This window comes from Panthera leo, chromosome D1 (assembly GCF_018350215.1).
Source record: "Panthera leo isolate Ple1 chromosome D1, P.leo_Ple1_pat1.1, whole genome shotgun sequence".
Taxonomy (NCBI): Eukaryota; Metazoa; Chordata; class Mammalia; order Carnivora; family Felidae; genus Panthera; species Panthera leo.
The window spans coordinates 74,014,880-74,032,416 of NC_056688.1; the positions used below are offsets into that span (position 1 = coordinate 74,014,880).

The 17,537-nt window shown below is 46.1% G+C and overlaps 1 protein-coding gene across 1 annotated transcript in view; it reads right to left on the minus strand.

Moving 5' to 3' along the window:
- The window catches only part of SERGEF (secretion regulating guanine nucleotide exchange factor), a 235,063-nt gene that overhangs the window by 184,133 nt on the left and 33,393 nt on the right, over nt 1-17,537 (minus strand). Inside the window, 1 exon segment of the mRNA XM_042904399.1 lies at nt 620-786. Within this exon segment, the coding sequence (XP_042760333.1) occupies nt 620-786 (167 nt within the window).

Below are 17,537 nucleotides of genomic sequence, written 5' to 3' on the forward strand. Positions count from 1 at the left end.
AAGACATTTCAGGGAATTAAAGGGGCTTGATAAGCAACTGAACTACAGTATTTTCTGCACTGGGAAATATAAACTGAAGTGCAAAACACTTAGCTCAGTATAAAAGCCCCCTTGATCAGGCTGCAACCCATCTTTTGGATACTACAGACACCCCACGCTCTAGCCAAACTGACCCACCAGTGGTTCCCCAAATAGTTTCTTTACTTTCCTACCCTGTGACTCTGTTCCGGCCTTTGTGCCTACCTGAAAGTCCTCTTCTCTCCTACAGACACTTACTCGAATATGATCCATCCTCCAAGGCACCGCTCAAAGCTGTGGCCTCCATGACACTAGCCTAACCCTATCACAGTAGCCTGGATTCATTTCTCATTCTTTGAAGTGGACACAGAGTATCTGGAATCTCTCTAAAGGAGTTACACACAGTCTGCCTTGAGGTATAGGTAACTCCCTCTTCTACCATGTTAAACCACAAGCAACTTGAGGCAAGGACCCCCTCAGAGTCCTGCATGGAACCCATAGCACAATGCCTTCACTATAAGCACACCGTAGGACCTCAGTAACTGTTTCGATGAAAGACAAGGAAAAGAGATGTATCACATCTATGGAAAGTCATTCCTACCTCAGCTGCTCCTGTTAAGCAGTGCAGACAGGAAGGCATGCTCTTCTGTGGTCCTGAGCAGGGGAGGGATGAATCATGACTCTGTAGTTTCCAGCCTTCACGAGACTCCAACTTCCTCCCTAGTTGACCATAGTCCGCTCGGCCCCAGGTAAACACTCTGCCAGTTTCTAAAAACAAACATTAGTTGAATTAAGGCTATATTCCACAGCTATACTCTCATGGGTAGGCAAAGAATTACAAGAGAAACTGTGAACATTTATTTTAGGACCAACTACCATGTACCAGGAACCATCCTATCTTCTACAGGGAGAGCACAACTATTCACACTTTCACAGATGTGGGGACTGATGTTCGGTAAAATGACATGACCAAGATCAAGCTGTGGTGCAGTGAGCACCAGAGCTGGATTCCAGCAGAGGGCAGATGCTAAAGCCGTGCACCTGCATTTTAAAAGACAGGGACCAGGCTACAGGGAATTCTTCAACCACACTTTAGGGCCTCTCTATCTCTCCTTGCGCTTTGCCCAGATCTCTATTCTCAGGTTCTCCTCCCTCTCACCCAATATGGGGCCCATCAGCTACCCAGAAGTCCCCCAGGCTCCTGACCTGCCCCATGCCATAATCTCTTAGCACCATTAAAGCCAATTTCATGTGTTTTCTTTCCATATAACATAAAAGAATCTTCAGAGTCTAAGCTCTTACCCGAAAAAGCAATTCTCATAGTCCCAAGGCAAGTGTCTATGTGTGCGAGAAGGAAGGGAGTGAGAGAAGGGAAAAAAGACAAAATCATTTACAGCCAGGAAAGCCTCAGTTCCCCAGATGCACCACCTGGGAAGCTGGCCAGTGCAAAAGATGATTGAAGAAAATGGAATTTGGAAAAAAGAGAAACGCCTTTCTTCTCCCAGATAAGAAAAAATTCACCGAACTCATTCAGTTGTACCAAGTGCCACATTTGTTATTTCAACAGAAATGCAAAATCCGATGAGGCATAGATTATTAACAGATTCTCCGCAATAAATATGCATAACCATGTGCGCTGTATAAATTCTTTATACATGTTTATTTTAACAAAGAAAAACTTTGCTTAAGAGACAAAACACCAAGCAATGCATATTAAATTCTAGACAAACCTACTACTATGATACTACTGTGTTTGGTATCAAGGCTTCATCTGGCCCCACATTCAACATATGGTTTATAGTGTCAGCTAGAATACAACTACAGACTCATAGGGGAAATGTCGGAATATTGAAGGGATAAAGTCCTCAGAATCAACCTGCTCATGGACACCAATGGAGATACCAAGAAGTGCACAAGAAGTTCTGAGCTTCCTCAAAGAGGGAAAAAAAGTCTGTGCAGCCCATGGGGTACCAGGTATATGACAGGAACTAGGAGTGGGTTCCCTCGGATATGCTATTTCATGGCCTCACATGTGTTGTTCCTTTTGCCATGGAAGCCCTTTCCTTACATTATTCATTTGATAAGCTATGGCTCCACCTGTACAGTCCAGCTCATGTACCACCAGTTCTGTGAAGCCTTTTTTGACCCCTCAATCCTCCACAGAAAGGATGAAACCCACCCTCCTGTGAGCCACCTTTATTACTGTCCTCATCAACTACTATGTTCCCATTTAACAGGTGAGAAACTAAGGTTCAGAGAAGTGACTAGCCCAGGGTCACACAGCTAAGCCACATCTCCTTCTACTAGCCCATGGTACTATTCTGTATTGGTTTTTCACGTGGGTCTGCATCACTGGATAACCAACACTCAACACTCAATATCCTTCCCTCACTTCTATAGGACCCACAAAAAAGCCCATGTTCCCAGGACCCACAAAGCATCCAAAAATGACAAACGGTCCCTCTACATGAGCTGGGTATCATTTACAACCAGACTGCCTTAGCAGGGAGAGTCCCAAGAAGCTAAAAGGGGAGACTGTTACTTCTGAACTCACCCTAGCATTGTTCTGCTGGAAAGAACCAGCACGTTGCTATCTGCAAGACTATCGAAGAATTATGTTATCACAAGTCCCACAGTGAATCCTTTCTTATCAAGTAAAACATCTTAGCATCTTCTCTCCTATTGATTATTGATGTGAAGACAGGCAAGACTGCCGCCATTACTCCATCTCCAATAGCAATACAACCATTCTACTTACATAGCACTTTTCAACTTCAAGGCACTTTACAAAGATTAACTAATTAATTCTCATGTTCCCTGGGGAGGCCACAGACATTCTATTAGAGACAAGCCCCAAAACCAGGCTGACTGGATGTCCAGCCTTCACTCTCCAGTCTAGGTTTGCTCAGTCAGGTAGGTGCACTCTCTGACGCTATCTGTCTATTTCTCCCCAAAATACACTCTGCATCAGAAGGCTCGCAGAAAAAAAAAAAAAAAAAAAGGAGATTCTTATTTTTCCTTTTCTTTTAAACAGACACATATTGACCACTTCTTAGGTGCCCAGCACATTCAGGGCCACTATCTCAATTAATCCCCAAAATAATTCTAGGGGGTACAGATTACTAAATTTATTTCACAGATGAGGGTAAATGATTTGGTCAATACGAAACAACCAGCAGGTGGTGGAATCAAGATTAAAATCTGTGTATTCTGACTCCAACACCATTGGTAGCTCCAGTGATTGCCCAGCTGCTGTCAATTCTTACAGTATTTGAGGAGGGAGAAAGCCCAGATCAAATGGATATGTTCTGCATACCAGCTCACTTCCCAGGACACCTCGCAGAACTCAGGACTGTAAGTATTGAAATAAAGGCATCTAACAGGAAAATGATGTTAGGTCACCCAGAGTAAAAGAAAACAATGAATCCACATACAAAAAAATGTTCACTAATGCAATGTAGACAAAAATATGTCTCAAGCAGAAGTATACTATCAAATGCAAGGAGATTCAGAGCACAAATGTAACAAATGAATTTTTTACTAATAGTAAAGAATTATTACTGTGATAAAAGATAGATACATTAATGGCATCCAAAAAGTGTAAGTGTGTATCTTCAGATAAATGAGAAAAATGACCAACAGCACAAAATAAAGTTAGCAAGTAAAATATAATTTCAAGGTATGTCCATGCGCAAATTGACATAAAATCACTACGGAGCCAAGACATTAAGTATAGGTGGCAAAAGATCCCAACACAACACAGAAAACAACAGGGGCCAAGTAAGTAGCATTGACAAAGTATGCCTAAGGAACTTGGAGAAACCATTTCAAGCTGGAATTCTCCTGGCAGGCTTGATGGAAGAAGCAAGTTCAAGGTGAACTTCTAGATAGGAAAAGAAAATGGGAGAATGAGGAAGAATATTAACATTCTAGGAGTAGGGAGAGGGGGCAAGTGATGATAGAAACCAAAAGGCACAAGGCGGGTCAGGTGGAGAGAGAGTGAGGGTCACGAGGAAGAGGGACTGGAAAGCGGGTCGGAACTGCAGGCTGGAGTTCCTTCCTTCCAGACCAGGGATTCCCAAACTGGCTGGTTTGTACTCACCTATTAGTAAAATATTTTTTAACATACTATGTAATTATATGTATGTATGTATAGGTATACGTGTGTGTATGTGTGTGTGTGTGTGTATATATATATATATGTTATATATGTGTGTATTACATGTATATATACATGTATATTATATGTATATTACATGTATATATGTGTATTACATATATATACATACACACATATACACATGTACACACATTACATATACACATATATTCATCTATTTATTAAAACATATACTTGTATTACCTATATACATAAATTATAAATATGCCCTTATTTAAAAATATACAGTGTAAAATATACTCACAAAGTAGAAAATTTTAAAGAACGAGATAAAAACACATAAAAGGAGTCATGATTCGTTCTTCCCATACCCTGGCAATTAGTCTCACATGCTCACTTTAGAGACTGCTGCTAACTAGACCACAGGGAGGCTGCACACTGGGAACAGGGGTGACGTCTGGTCAAAGGAGTGTCTGGGGCTGGTGCATGAGGCAAAGGTCGAGGCACCAGTAATAAGAACATTCATGCCAACACTTGCATTGCACCCACTGTGTGCTATGTACTGGTCTAAGCATTCTCTATACGGTACTCTACTTATCACTCTTCCCAGCCCTAGTTGATGGACAAGAAACTAGGCGCTTACCCAGAGGCACAGCAGTAGTAAGTGAAAGGGGAAAGAAGAAAGAAATCCACTACAATTACACAAGCCTAAGATGGATCAGGACTGAACCAAGGGTTGAAGTCACAGGGGGGAAAACAAGATGGGAATCTGCAAGGCGTGCCATCCTATCAGATGTCAGAGAAAGGGAACAGGAGGAGATGAACACCACTCTGAGATTTCAGGATTTCAGATTTCAAGATTGGTGGGAAGGTGGTGGTACATTAAAAGAAATAGACAAAAGGGCTAAAATGCCAGATCCAGGGTCCCATCGATGGGAATCATGAAATATTATTTCATTACTAAAATGAGTAACTCTTCTGGGGCCTTTTGCAAACAAATAGTCAAATATAAATAAAGAGGAAGTAAGTGAGGAAAAAGACAACTCTCTGCAAAGCCCTGGCAGGGGGCAGAGGAAGTCAGAGGAGACTCAGGAAGCTGGGGAGGTGGCGAATATTCAAGGAAGTAGCTTCCTTTAGCATCCATAGGAGGGCTGTCGGGAATGGTGGTAAAGGCAGGTGAGAAGCCACTCCAGCAACATCTAAGCTCTTCAGCTAAGGGGAATTTCTACCCCATTCCAGGGAAAGGGGTACTAAAGGTGAGAGGAAGATGGATTACTGTAAATTAAGGAACCTTCACCCTTTCTTAAAAGAATGTCCCAAAAGGGAAGAGTGTCATTGAAGGCATCAAAGGGAGTTAGCAAACAGAGGTAGATGTTATAAAAAGAACACCCCTGGGTCAAGGCAGAGAAAAGGCCATACAGCTCCTCATATATATAGCATATTCCATATGCATATTCCATATGCATATTCCCATAGCATATTCCAGGTGCTAAAGCCTCCTAGAGCACACACATGTAAGAAGTGAGCCATCCTCCAGTCAGGAACTTGTTACATTTGTAATTCATCTGCTGACGAACACCAGTTACTCTCAGGTTATTAATTCTAAGGCCTTAACGTAGAAGAACCTGATTTCTATAACTCATCCCTTGTTCCACCACATGGACAGAGATTTTATAAAAAGGCACTAATAGGGCGGCTTTGCTGTCAGCACAGAGCCGGCTTTGAATCCTCTGTCCCCGCTTCTCTTTGCTCCTCCCCCTCTCAAAAATAAATAAACATTAGGGGAAAAAAAAGGTGCTAATAACCAAGAATTGGTCAAGCACAGAACTGGAGTCTTCCAGCCTAATCTTCCCATGGAAGGAGAAGAGTGCAGAGGGAGAGAGCTCAGAGCACAGGTGCTGGAAGCAGAAACGCCAGGCGATGAATGTGCGCGAACATGCCGTGCTGCTCCTCTACAGGCTGCCACACTGCTTCCTTCTGTCCCTGGCTGTCTCCACTACCCAGCCCCCTTCACCTAGTTAACTCCTACTGCCTCTTCAACTCTCCTGAGCCCTCAGCTCAGGTCAGGTTCCTCTATGCAACAACCTTGGAGAACCACGTTCCTCATCTTGAGGCACTTATCTCAGTTTATAAATGTACACTCATTAGGAACACTTTTGATTAATGTTTGTCTCCCCTTCAGACAGTCAGCTCTATGACTTCAGGGACTGCCTGTGTTTGCACATCCCTGCACCCTAGAATAATGCTCAGCACAAAGCGGGTGCTCAACGAATATCTGTGGCCTGAATAAACAAATGAACAAATGAAATTAATTACTGAATTTTATCATTCACTGGTTCCATAATCTTGAGCAAATTACTCAACATTTATAAAATGGGAATAACATCTACTTGTAGGGTTGTTGTAAGGATATTTTTGCAAAAAGTATGTGACATTTCATAGTAAATGTTAGCCACCAGCACTCTCATTCTCCTGGCTGAACTCTATAGCCTTATGAAGGATTTCCAGTGTCCACCCACAGTGTCTACCAATTTGTCACATCTTCTCAGTCAACTCCCACCTACCAATGTCTTGGGGTCAGTGTCTCTACAGACAACCAAAGGAGAAGAGCACTGAATGCTCTGTCTTAAAATTTTGGATTTTGAAAAGATTCAAGCATGGCGTCTGGCACATCAGAGGCCTCTGAAGTATCATGCAATACCAACAGATTAAAGCTAGGGAAAAAGAAAAAAAAAAAAAAAGCAGTGGGGAAGGGGGAAGAAACTTTAACCTAAGACTCAGAAGACCTGGATCCTATTCCTGGGTTCTCTTCTATGCTGTGTGACCTTAAACAGGCCCCTTCTCCTCCAGGGGCCTATGCTTCCCATACATAAAATAAGAGGACTGGGATAAATGGCTTTGGATCCATTTCCTGATCTAACTTCAACAAGGATGTCTAAAAATCTTCACTATCAAAATGAGTGCTGTACAATCCAATTTTATTAGTATCTTTGTAATATTTAGTCTGACCAGTGTCCTGAAAGAAAGCACCAGTCGGATAGTTATCAATTCAAATAAAGATTGGGATCGACTGTATATCCTGTTATCTCTTAGTGAAATTTCCTTAGTCTCCAAAGTTGTATCATGAACAATACCACCATGGAAAAGGTTTGAAATTTTTGAGAAGTCAGTGCAGGAATAAAATTTCCCCCATATGCTGCCCAACTGAAAAGGGGAGAAGAAGCCTACAAAGAGAATGACAAAAGGTAAGGGACTGGGGAGAATTTTACTGAGACCTGACTCTGGCTAAAACTCTACTTTAGGGACAAGAACCACATGATCCTCTCAATAGATGCAGAGAAAGCATTTGATAAAACACAGCATCCTTTCTTGATAAAAACCCTCAAGAAAGTAAGGATAGAAGGAGCATACCTCGAGATCATAAAAGCCATATATGAACGACCCAACATCATCCTCAATGGGGAAAAACTGAGAGCTTTCCCCCTAAGGTCAGGAACAAGACAGGGATGTCCACTCTCACCACTGTTATTCAACACAGTATTGGAAGTCTTAGCCTCTGCAATCAGACAACACAAAGAAATAAAAGGCATCCAAATCGGCCACGAGGAGGTCACACATGCTGAACTACAGGTAATGGTGTTTACCACCAAAATACTTGGGTTAAATACAACAGTTGACACCTTTGAGAAAGAGTTGCAGGCTTCCAGCTATGGAATGAATAAGTCATTGGGATACAAGGTACAGCCTACAGAATATAGTTAATCCTGTAGTAAAGTGTTGCATGCTTTCGCATTATAGCTACACTTGTATAGGTATCTGGAAAGCATAATGTATACACACAGAATCACTATGATATATGCCTGAAAATAATACAACATTGTGAGTCTACTGTATTTCAATTAAAAAAATGATAATATTTTAAATTTCTCCTTCACCATTAAAAAATTATTTCTAATTTAGAAAAAAAAAACCACTCTGCTTTAGGCACTGCCATTGTTCTCTAACTTAATCAACCCTGAATAATGGGTGTGAGCCCCATCTTACAGTAAAGCAACATCACAGGATTTTAATGACTTGCTCAAGATCACACAACTAGTATGCTGCAAAGCTATCATGATGATGATGATAATAACAGCTAATATTCTGAGGGCACTCTACATGGGTTGTCCCATTCGGTCCACAGAATCCCCTCATGAGTAGGCATTATTATAACCCTCAAATTATAGGCGAGGAAATTAAAGCACAGGAGAGGTTAAGTCTCAGGCTCAGGGTCCCGCAGCTGTCAGTGGCAGAGCGCAGATGGAATCCGGCAGCCTGGCACCAGAGCTGGTGCCCTCACTCACTACCCTGCAGAGGATATACCGCTTTTTGCTGGGTCACAGTGCCTCTTCAAAAGTGAACATTCCCAAGGACTTCTGGAGGTTGTTCAGGGTTACAGGGATGCAAAGAGCCTAGCTGCTGAGTGACTGCACGAGCTTCATCCTTGGCCTACATGGCAGAGATCAGAATCCTACAACATGCCAGGCATTCCACACAGCTGCTCCATTTTCATCACTGACTCTATTAGCTGTCAAATCAGGAGCACTGGTAATAGAGGTCAAGACAGACTGCACCCTGAGGCGGCCCTAGGCCAGCCACAGGACTATCTATACCATGCAGGGCTGGGGCTTCCCAGACAAAAGGGAGGAATGCTTTCTTCTCCCAAACTTGGTTCTAGTCTATTTAAGTGGCTCCTTGGCCTTCCACACAATCCTTTTCCGTAAACACCTATGTTCTTTCAATGCTGGATGGCTGCCCCTTTGTCAAGGGCATACTTTGCTTCTTCCCTCCCAGGCTTTCAGGTCATGCTGGGCTCCAGTCCGCAAGGCTGGTCAGCCCATAACGCTGGCGGGTTTTACTTGTTCCACCTACAGAACTCCTTCTCACCCTTCAGGTCCTGGCTCAAATGCCATGGCCAAAGTCTCCCATCATCCCCTTGTTCTGACGCCCCTTGCTTTGGGAGCCACTGGCCTGATGCTTGTACCGTTGCACCAACAATTATTCTATGCCTCCAAATGTAAGATTATTTGATGAGATGCCTTGTGTGGCCCTCTAAATTAGTCAAGGTTCTCCAGAGAAACAGAACCAATAGGAGAGAGAGAGAGAGAGAGAGAGAGAGATTTACAAGGAATTGGCTCACATGATTATGGAGGCTGGCAAGTCCAAAATCTGCAAAGCCAATATCTCAGTTCAAAGGTTGCCCAGCAGGAAGAGCTGGTGCCCTAGTTAGAAGGCCGACAAGCAGGAGAATTCCCTCTTACTTGGGGAAGGATCTGCCTTTTGTTCTATTCAGGCCTTCAGTTGATTAGATGAGGCCCACTCACATTAGGGAGGGCAATCTTTACTCAGTCTATAATATAAATGTTAATCTCACCCAAAAACACCTTCACAGAAATACTCAAAATGTTTACCAAATAACTGGGTACCTCATCTCCCAGTCAAGTTGACACATAAAATTAACCATCACACCCACTAAAGAGTGAAGAGCAATGATCCTTTCACATTTTCTCTGTACTCCTCACAGCACCTAGCACAGGACCTGACCCAGAGCAGGGGCTCAATGTTCGCTGACAGAAGAGTACTAGGCATTGCTCTTACCACGGACTTTTGTATGCAACCAAGGACATCAGAGACCATCCCATTTGACTTCCCAAAGAGAAGACAAAACTGAAGAAAATAACTTTTCCAAGTCATACTAACTACTTGGAGGCAGAACCAGGTATTCACAATATTCAACACATCATTATTGCCCACTATTTATATGCCAGGTGCTGTCCCAGGTGCTAGGGGCCACAGCCATGAACAAAACAGAACTCTTCTGTCCTTCCTTCAAGGAATATTAAAGCAGGAGGAAGACAGGCAAATGACCAAAAACCACACAAAACATATGCCCCAGCAACTGACTCTAAGTGCTATAGAGAATATAGAGAAAAGGAACAGGCAGAGCTGGGGAGGGTGGCAGAGGCCCAGGACCAGCACCTAGCTCCCGACTCCCCATCTGGTGCTTTTCCTCTGTTGCACACCACCTTGCTTAAATGAAGAATCTTAAGTTTAAGAGAACTCAGCCAACCCATGTAGGAGCAATGAAACTTGCTCTAACTACCTCTCAGGACTGTGATGAAAAGTAAGGGAGACAATAGACATGAAAGTATTTTGTAAACTCTAGCAGAGGTGTTAGGAATATTACAACCATCACTTTTTCTCTAAAGCCAGATTGTGAAGGACCATCAAGAGAGGCTGGTCTGTGAGTCCCAGCTCTCAGAGGGTTGCTCTGGCTGAATGAGTGGGTCCCCTGCTCCTCTAAGGGTCCAGGCACACACCAGGCCGCTGGTCATACCCAGCGCTTGCTTGGTGCCCGGAGAGAACTCTCTGGTGGAGGCTGGGGGCTCTGCAGATGTTTCCCAGCTCATGTCACATTCAAACTCCAGAGCTTCTTCGCACACTTTTAGACTCTTATTAATAACATTTTAAAATGCAGATTGCTGCCTAATCTTAGCTGCGTAATTAAAAAAAATAATCTTGCTACTCTCCCTCCCAGCAAGGAAGGAAACTATACCCCAGGGCTTCTGCAGCTAAGAATCACACCCTGCAGAAGAGCTAGTAGGAGGCTCCAGTGGGGATGGGGGCAGGGGAATGGGGCGGGGGGGAGGGGGGGAGCCAGGAAGCAAGTCTAATCTCTTGACTTTCGAGAAAACGAGAATGAGGCTGAAGGAGAGGAATGATTTGCCCCAGGACACACAATGTGTTTTGGCAGAGCCAAAACTAGAATCCCTCTGCTTCCCTGCTTCCCTCTGTTCTGCCTTGTGGGGAGAAGGAAGGAGGAAGACCTAAGTTTTTCAACAGTGAGAATCATACCTCTGTCCTTCTGCAGTTAGCGCTATTCATCTGGAGAAGTAGTTACAGGTTTCAGATGTTCAAGATGATCAGGGGAACAAGGCTCAAAATTATTTACATTCATTACAGACTCACTCATAGAAGGAAGGAACCTCAGAGCACTCTATCCTGTCTGCTTCTGCTGGGGAAAAGTGAGGCCCGGAAAAATGAGGCCCAGGAAGAAAAGTGACTTACTTGCCCAAGGGTAAATAGTGAGTTAGAAGCGAAACAAGTCTAGAACCCAGACTACCCTGACTTCTACTACATCCTGTCCACAGCTTCTGAGAAAGGCACCAGTAACGTCTCACAGCTCCCACTGCTACCTGCATCAACTAAGGCTTTCTGGGATCCTTGGCAGAAAAGAGGAGAGACAGGTGAAGCTCACGCAGTCCCTCACTGCCTTTTTCCCTGGAATGACTTTCTGGAAGGCCCAAGGGCTGGGTGAAAGAAAGACACACATTCCCCACCCCATCTCCTCAGGGTCCTCCTCTCCCTACCTAGAGCTGCTGCCCTAGCCCTGGCCTCCACCTTCAGTCACCGTCCATTACAAAAGGTCATCAGCAGCTTCCATCTCTATGAAGTTACAAAAAGAGAAGGGAAAAAAGGGCAGGTGCTGCACCCAGCTGTTGGCGAGGCCGCATTTTCTGCTGCCGATGATGACTCACAATGCCCAAGCTGCAGGCTGGAGCTGGGAATGAGACCTGAGAGGCTGGTTTGCCGAGGAAAAGGAAAGACGCAGTTCCCAAGCACACTGGCCTGCAGAGAAGAACACTTAAGTCCTTCAGTGAAATCCCAGCACCTGGCTGTGGGAACACAGCTCCCCCTGCAGACCACCCTGAGGCCCTGCAGGAACAGGCCCAGAAACAAACCATAAACTGGGACGTGAATCCTGCAAAGCTCACCATGGTATTAAAACTGTCATGTAGAGGGGCGCCTGGGTGGCTCAGTCGGTTGAGCATCCGACTTCAGCTCAGGTCACGATCTCGCGGTCCGTGGGTTCGAGCCCCGCGTCGGGCTCTGGGTTGATGATGGCCCAGAGCCTGGAGCCTGCTTCCGATTCTGTGTCTCCCTCTCTCTCTGACCCTCCCCCGTTCATGCTCTGTCTCTCTCTGTCTCAAAAATAAATAAACGTTAAAAAAAATTAAAAAAAAAAACTGTCATGTAGAAAGCTAGGGCTCCACCTCTGAAACCCCAAAAAAATCCCACAACCCCCCAGAAACACTACTTGTACTCCAAAGAGAAACTGGCTTTTGGTTACTGAGGGGTGCAGATTAAGATCTTCAAACAGGGGAGACAAAGGTTGCCCCAAAGCTTTCAGTGGGCAAATAATTCACCAGGGGCAGGAGCAAAGAGGGGAGGGAGCCTGTCCTGGGATGCCAGTGTGTGCTCAACCAGTGAGAATGTCTTGGGACATGACTTTGGCTGGTGCCTCTCAAATCTCCTCCAAGTGCACCCGCAGGGAACTCTCCTGGGCTCTTCGTGACAGGTCAGCAAAAAAAAAAAAATCTGTAGGGATCCTAACAGAGCTGCACTCACAAATAGGGGAGCACTCTCCCACTGCCATGTCTGAGGGCCCTTCAAGGGCAAGAACTGAGCAGCAGGACAAGGTAAGGAGTGACCCGTGGAAGTGACGCCCACTCCACACACAATGGCTCGGGGATTTGCCACTCGCATCAAACAGTGTCAGTAATGAGCATCGCCAGAGGAGGCCACTGAGGAGAACCCATTATGATCCAGCAGCCACCAGAAAAGGCAAGATAATCACGAGACCTGGAGGCCTGGTAATTTCAATGGAAGGGGCTGGGAGAGGCGTGAGATCAAAGACTACTGTCAAGGCTGATGTGCGTGACAAACACTGCATTTATATTCAAGTTGCTCATCTGCAGGTGCGTGGCCTCGGAATGTGTGAAGGTCCGCCAGGCCAGATCCACGGTGGGACAGCCTGTCCTTCCCTTCCACATCTGCTCATCACCCTCCCACTCTGCTTCTGCTCCCATCTGTCCTTCAGGCACCAGAAGAAACACTCTTTACCAGTGCCCCACCTGCCAAGAAACTCTAAGTCTCCAGTGTGACCTTCTGTGAAAACCTGACATGGTTGAAGTCTCCCTCCAGTGTCACTCACCTCTGGTCACACCAGAGACAGTAAGTAACCAAAGCTACAGTGCCTTCCTTGGAGAGGCTGACTTTTCCATGGCCAGAGACTGGGAAAGGCATCTGCTGCACAGGATTTTTCATTTCATAGGATCAGCTCCAACCAAATCAGCAAAGCACTGTTACTATGGACCATCTGCCAGGACCCGGAAACAGCCTGGTTACATAAAGGGGCTGGTGTAATGAAATTTATTAAGCTGGATTCTTCCTCTATAAAGGCAATGAAGCACTTGAAGTCTCTCCTAAGAGGGGTGATGTGGGGCAGTGAAGAGGCCCTGGGCACAGGTCCCACTGGGTTCCAACCCTGGCTCTGCATCCATTAGCTTTAGAACCATCTCCCTGGGGCTTGTTTTCCCACATTTCTAATAAGGAGAAGATGGTCCCCTGCAGCATTAAAATTCCACGACTTATTATTGTTTTCACCAACATGGCAAAAAAGTCTGACTTTGATGTTAATTTTGTACAACAGGGTTAATTTGCTTTAGAAAAAAAAAAAAAAAAAAAGGAGGCGTCCTGCCTATTTGTGGGCTTAAAAGGGAGAAGTGCTGAGTGGAGCCACTGACTCTGGGGCTGCCTGGAGGAAAGCGCACAGATGAGAAGCCAAAGGTTGGAACTTTCTATCTGCCCAGGCAGGAAGGACACAAGCAAATCTCCGGCAATTTCACTGGGAAGTGGTACTACTCTGACTCCCTGCCTGTGCACACAGCACTTTCCAGCTCACAAAGTGTATTCACATCCAGGATCTTATCTGGTCTTCACAACACCCTCGAGTTGACAAGGTGATGTTGTCCGACCCCCACTGCACACAGAGCACTTTAAGGTTAAGTAACCAGGTAGGGTGAGCCCACATCTCTTAACCTCTCTTCAGTTTCCTCCCATGTAAAATGAAGCGAGCCTTACTCAGCAAGCTTTGTGTAAGGATTAAATAGATGATTCTGTAAAGCCCTGGCAGAATGCCCGACACACAGTGTGTCTCTGGTAAATGTGAACAGCCCTTCCCCACACACCCCCATCTCCTCAGGGAGATTAGGATAAGCCCCAAAACTGCTCATTTTTAGACCTTTAAAAAATGCTTATTGAAGGCAACAAGACGGCTTCCTAAGTGGCCTTCCATGTGGCCCGAGACAGCTCCCCAGAAGGTAGGCCAATGAGCCAGCTAATGCCAGTCCCTACCAATCTCGTGCATTCCAAGAGTCACCTCGCTCATGGGGGATGGGGCCCCCACTCCGACAATCCAAAGTACCTAGAAATCAGCCACAGAGATGAGACCTGAAGAGGAAAGCAAGCATGAGGCTGAGACAGAGGAGCCTGCAAGAGCCACCCGGAGGCAGGGCCTTTCCTTCATCGCTCCTACTTGTCACCACCCCCACCCCCACCCCCACCCCCACAGAAACCTCAGCTTCTCCCTCCACTGCTCACAGATAAAGCCTGAATAAGGACCCATGCCTATTATACCTGAACGCTTCCAGTCCCTTCTACCTGGCCCCAAGCTAAGCAAACGATGCCCAGGGGCGCCTCCCACTTCTATACCTTCGTTTCCACTATTCCTTCTGCCTGGAACGCCTTCCCCTCACCTCTGCCTACTCAACAAATATTTGTTGAATAATAGGGTGAAGAAATGAAGGAAGGAATGTGTGAATGAACGAATGACATAATATATCTCTGTGAGGCAGAAGAATTAGAAATTCTGAATCTCATTTAACAGATGAGGAAATTCAGGACCAGAGAAGTTAAATGATTTGCCTAAGATTACACAGCCAAAAAGCAGCCAAATAGAACTTGTGCCTGGCTCCTCAGGCTCTTTTGGCCACATTAGGCTTCCTCCTAAAGTAAAAAGTCACTCTCAGATTAGGAAAAAGCTGACCCAAGATTCCTCAAAATGGGCCACTTTCCTCTTGGCACACATCTGAGAGCACTTTACGGCACTGGCTGTCACTATGATTATTGACAGCTCCCATGAGACAGGCAAGGTCCCCTGAGAAAGGGCAAGCACAGTGCCATCTGTCAAGAACCTAAAAATGATGGTGAAATTACAGGCCAGTCACTTAAAGCATGCTCACTTTTAGAAAGCTCCTGGAACAAATCAATCCCCACCAGGAAAGAGGAGAAGGATTCCTTGAATGGAAACCGAACCCTCTGCCTGGGACCTTTGAGCCCTTCCCAGAACCATCTGGTGAACTCGCAGCATGACTGGTGTCCCCATCCACTGTGGACAGAAAGGGAAACCAAGGACCCAAGGCAAGGCCTTGGAGACACACAGGGTCAAAGCTGGCCCTGAGACCGTAGGGCACCAGACATCACTGTCAGCCTCAGGGAGCTGAGGCTCGCTGCCCTGGGCTCCTCCAAGAAGGCAGGAAGAGGGCAGGGCCCCAGGCTGGGTCTCCCAAGCACAGCCACTGAAATGGCACAGCTTCCCCATCCAAAAACTGCAGCTGTCCCATGCAATTCACACTCACTGAGCCTCTCCTCTATGCCAGGCGAGACCCAGAGGTGAATAAAACAGAACAAGTCCCTCACCCAGGAGGGTCACGTTTGCTGAGAAGATACTGACAACAAGTAAACAAATAAAGATACCATGGTTTCAGGCAGTGAAAACTGCTACAGTGCAAAATAAGGCAGGGCAGGGAGAAGAGTGTGCTGAGAAGATGGTGGTGGCTACTTCTGATGGGCCGCTATGCGAGGTGGCGATGGGCAGAAAGTGCCCAAGTGCGGCAGTAGCTTCATGGGGACCAGAGATGAGCACTCTTGGCAGAGGAACTGCTAGAGCACAGGCACAGAGACTCGGCCTCCCCTCAGCCTCCACCCGAACCTGCCCAGGACTGCCTGCCCTTCACTGCTTCTAAGGCCTCCTCCCCAGTAGCCCACCACCATGACTCCCCGACTCCCGGGATGAGAGAACAACATTTGCTCCTCCCTGCCCTGAAGCTTGAGTCGCCTGCCACATTTCCAGCACACTTTGAAAGGAGGCAGCACGATGCAATGAAATGAATCGGACTTTTGACACCACACAGAGCTTGGCTGAAGTGTCCGTTTTGCTTAACTGTCTGTGTTACTTTGGACAAGCCACTCAGCCTCCCTGAGCCTCAATTTCCTCACCTGCAAGGCAAGGGAAGTGAAGCCTACCTCACAGAGTTATGAGGAGTATGTAAGCAGCAGCACCTGGCAGAGCACCTAGCACACGGTAAGTGCTTGGCAAAGATTGGTCCCCTGCCCTACCTGACCCCCTTGGAAATTAAAACAATTTTTTTTGTTCAACCAATCGTGTCAACTCGTGTCTTACTGCACCTACCTATCTGTTGGGTGTGGAGGCTGTGAGATGACCCTTGAGGAAGATGCCATCACGGCACAGCCTATGGAAGGGCCCTGGCCCAGAGAACTGGGCCAACAGGCAGGAGAAGACAACAGACACTACCCTTACTGCACGTGCAAGGATGAAAATCACCAGGACCAGACACTCAAAGAAACCAAGATCAAGTCGGACACTTCACTGCTGTCCTCTTCCCTTCCCACCTCTGGCTCACTGGCCCAGGGCCCAGGGCCCAGGCCCTTGTCTCCTGGCTCTCCCGGGGGGCAGCCAGCTAGAGGCCAAACCAATCTCAGTTCTCCTCACAAGCAAGGAGACAATCAGGTATTAACCCACAGCAAGACCTTAGGTAACCTCTTCTCTCTTTGGGCCTGAGCTTTCTCATCCATAAAAAGAGGGCCTGGGTGACCTCTAGGTCAGATCTGACCTTGCTAATTCTCACTCTGGATGCTGGCCCTACTCACCTCATCTCAAGGCTGTCTGCCTGCCCACTGCTGCCATCTGGTGGCCCTGTAGGCCCAGCTGCACTTGGCTTTGGCCAGGCCGCCCGGCATGCCCCTTATTCGAATGATCCTGCTTCAAAGGGTGGATCTTGCTTCTGCTTCAGCTGGACACACTCTACACTTCTATGGACCACAGATCAATGGGTATTCATTGCCAAACATAAAAACCAAAAATAACACCAGAACTTCATCTCTCTAGCAGAGATGACACCACTGTAGCTGAGAACCTGACCTCCCTGCCCAGAGAGAGGAAGGAACTGCCCAAGGTTGCACAGATCAGCCATAATTCCACTTAACCACAATGCTTAGGGCTGATGGGCACCCTGGAAACCAAAAATAAAGCCAGCCCAGGGCCAAGGAAACAAAGCCTTTCAAAGTTGGGAAACAAACTGTCAGGATTCCTTGCAAACCTCAAGAAATGGTAAGATCAGGCATGGGAACATGTGAGCACTGCCTGAAATGATGCACTGGAAATAACAAACTGGAGGTACCCGGGGCATCTATCTCCTAACCTTGGAGGGCATCATTC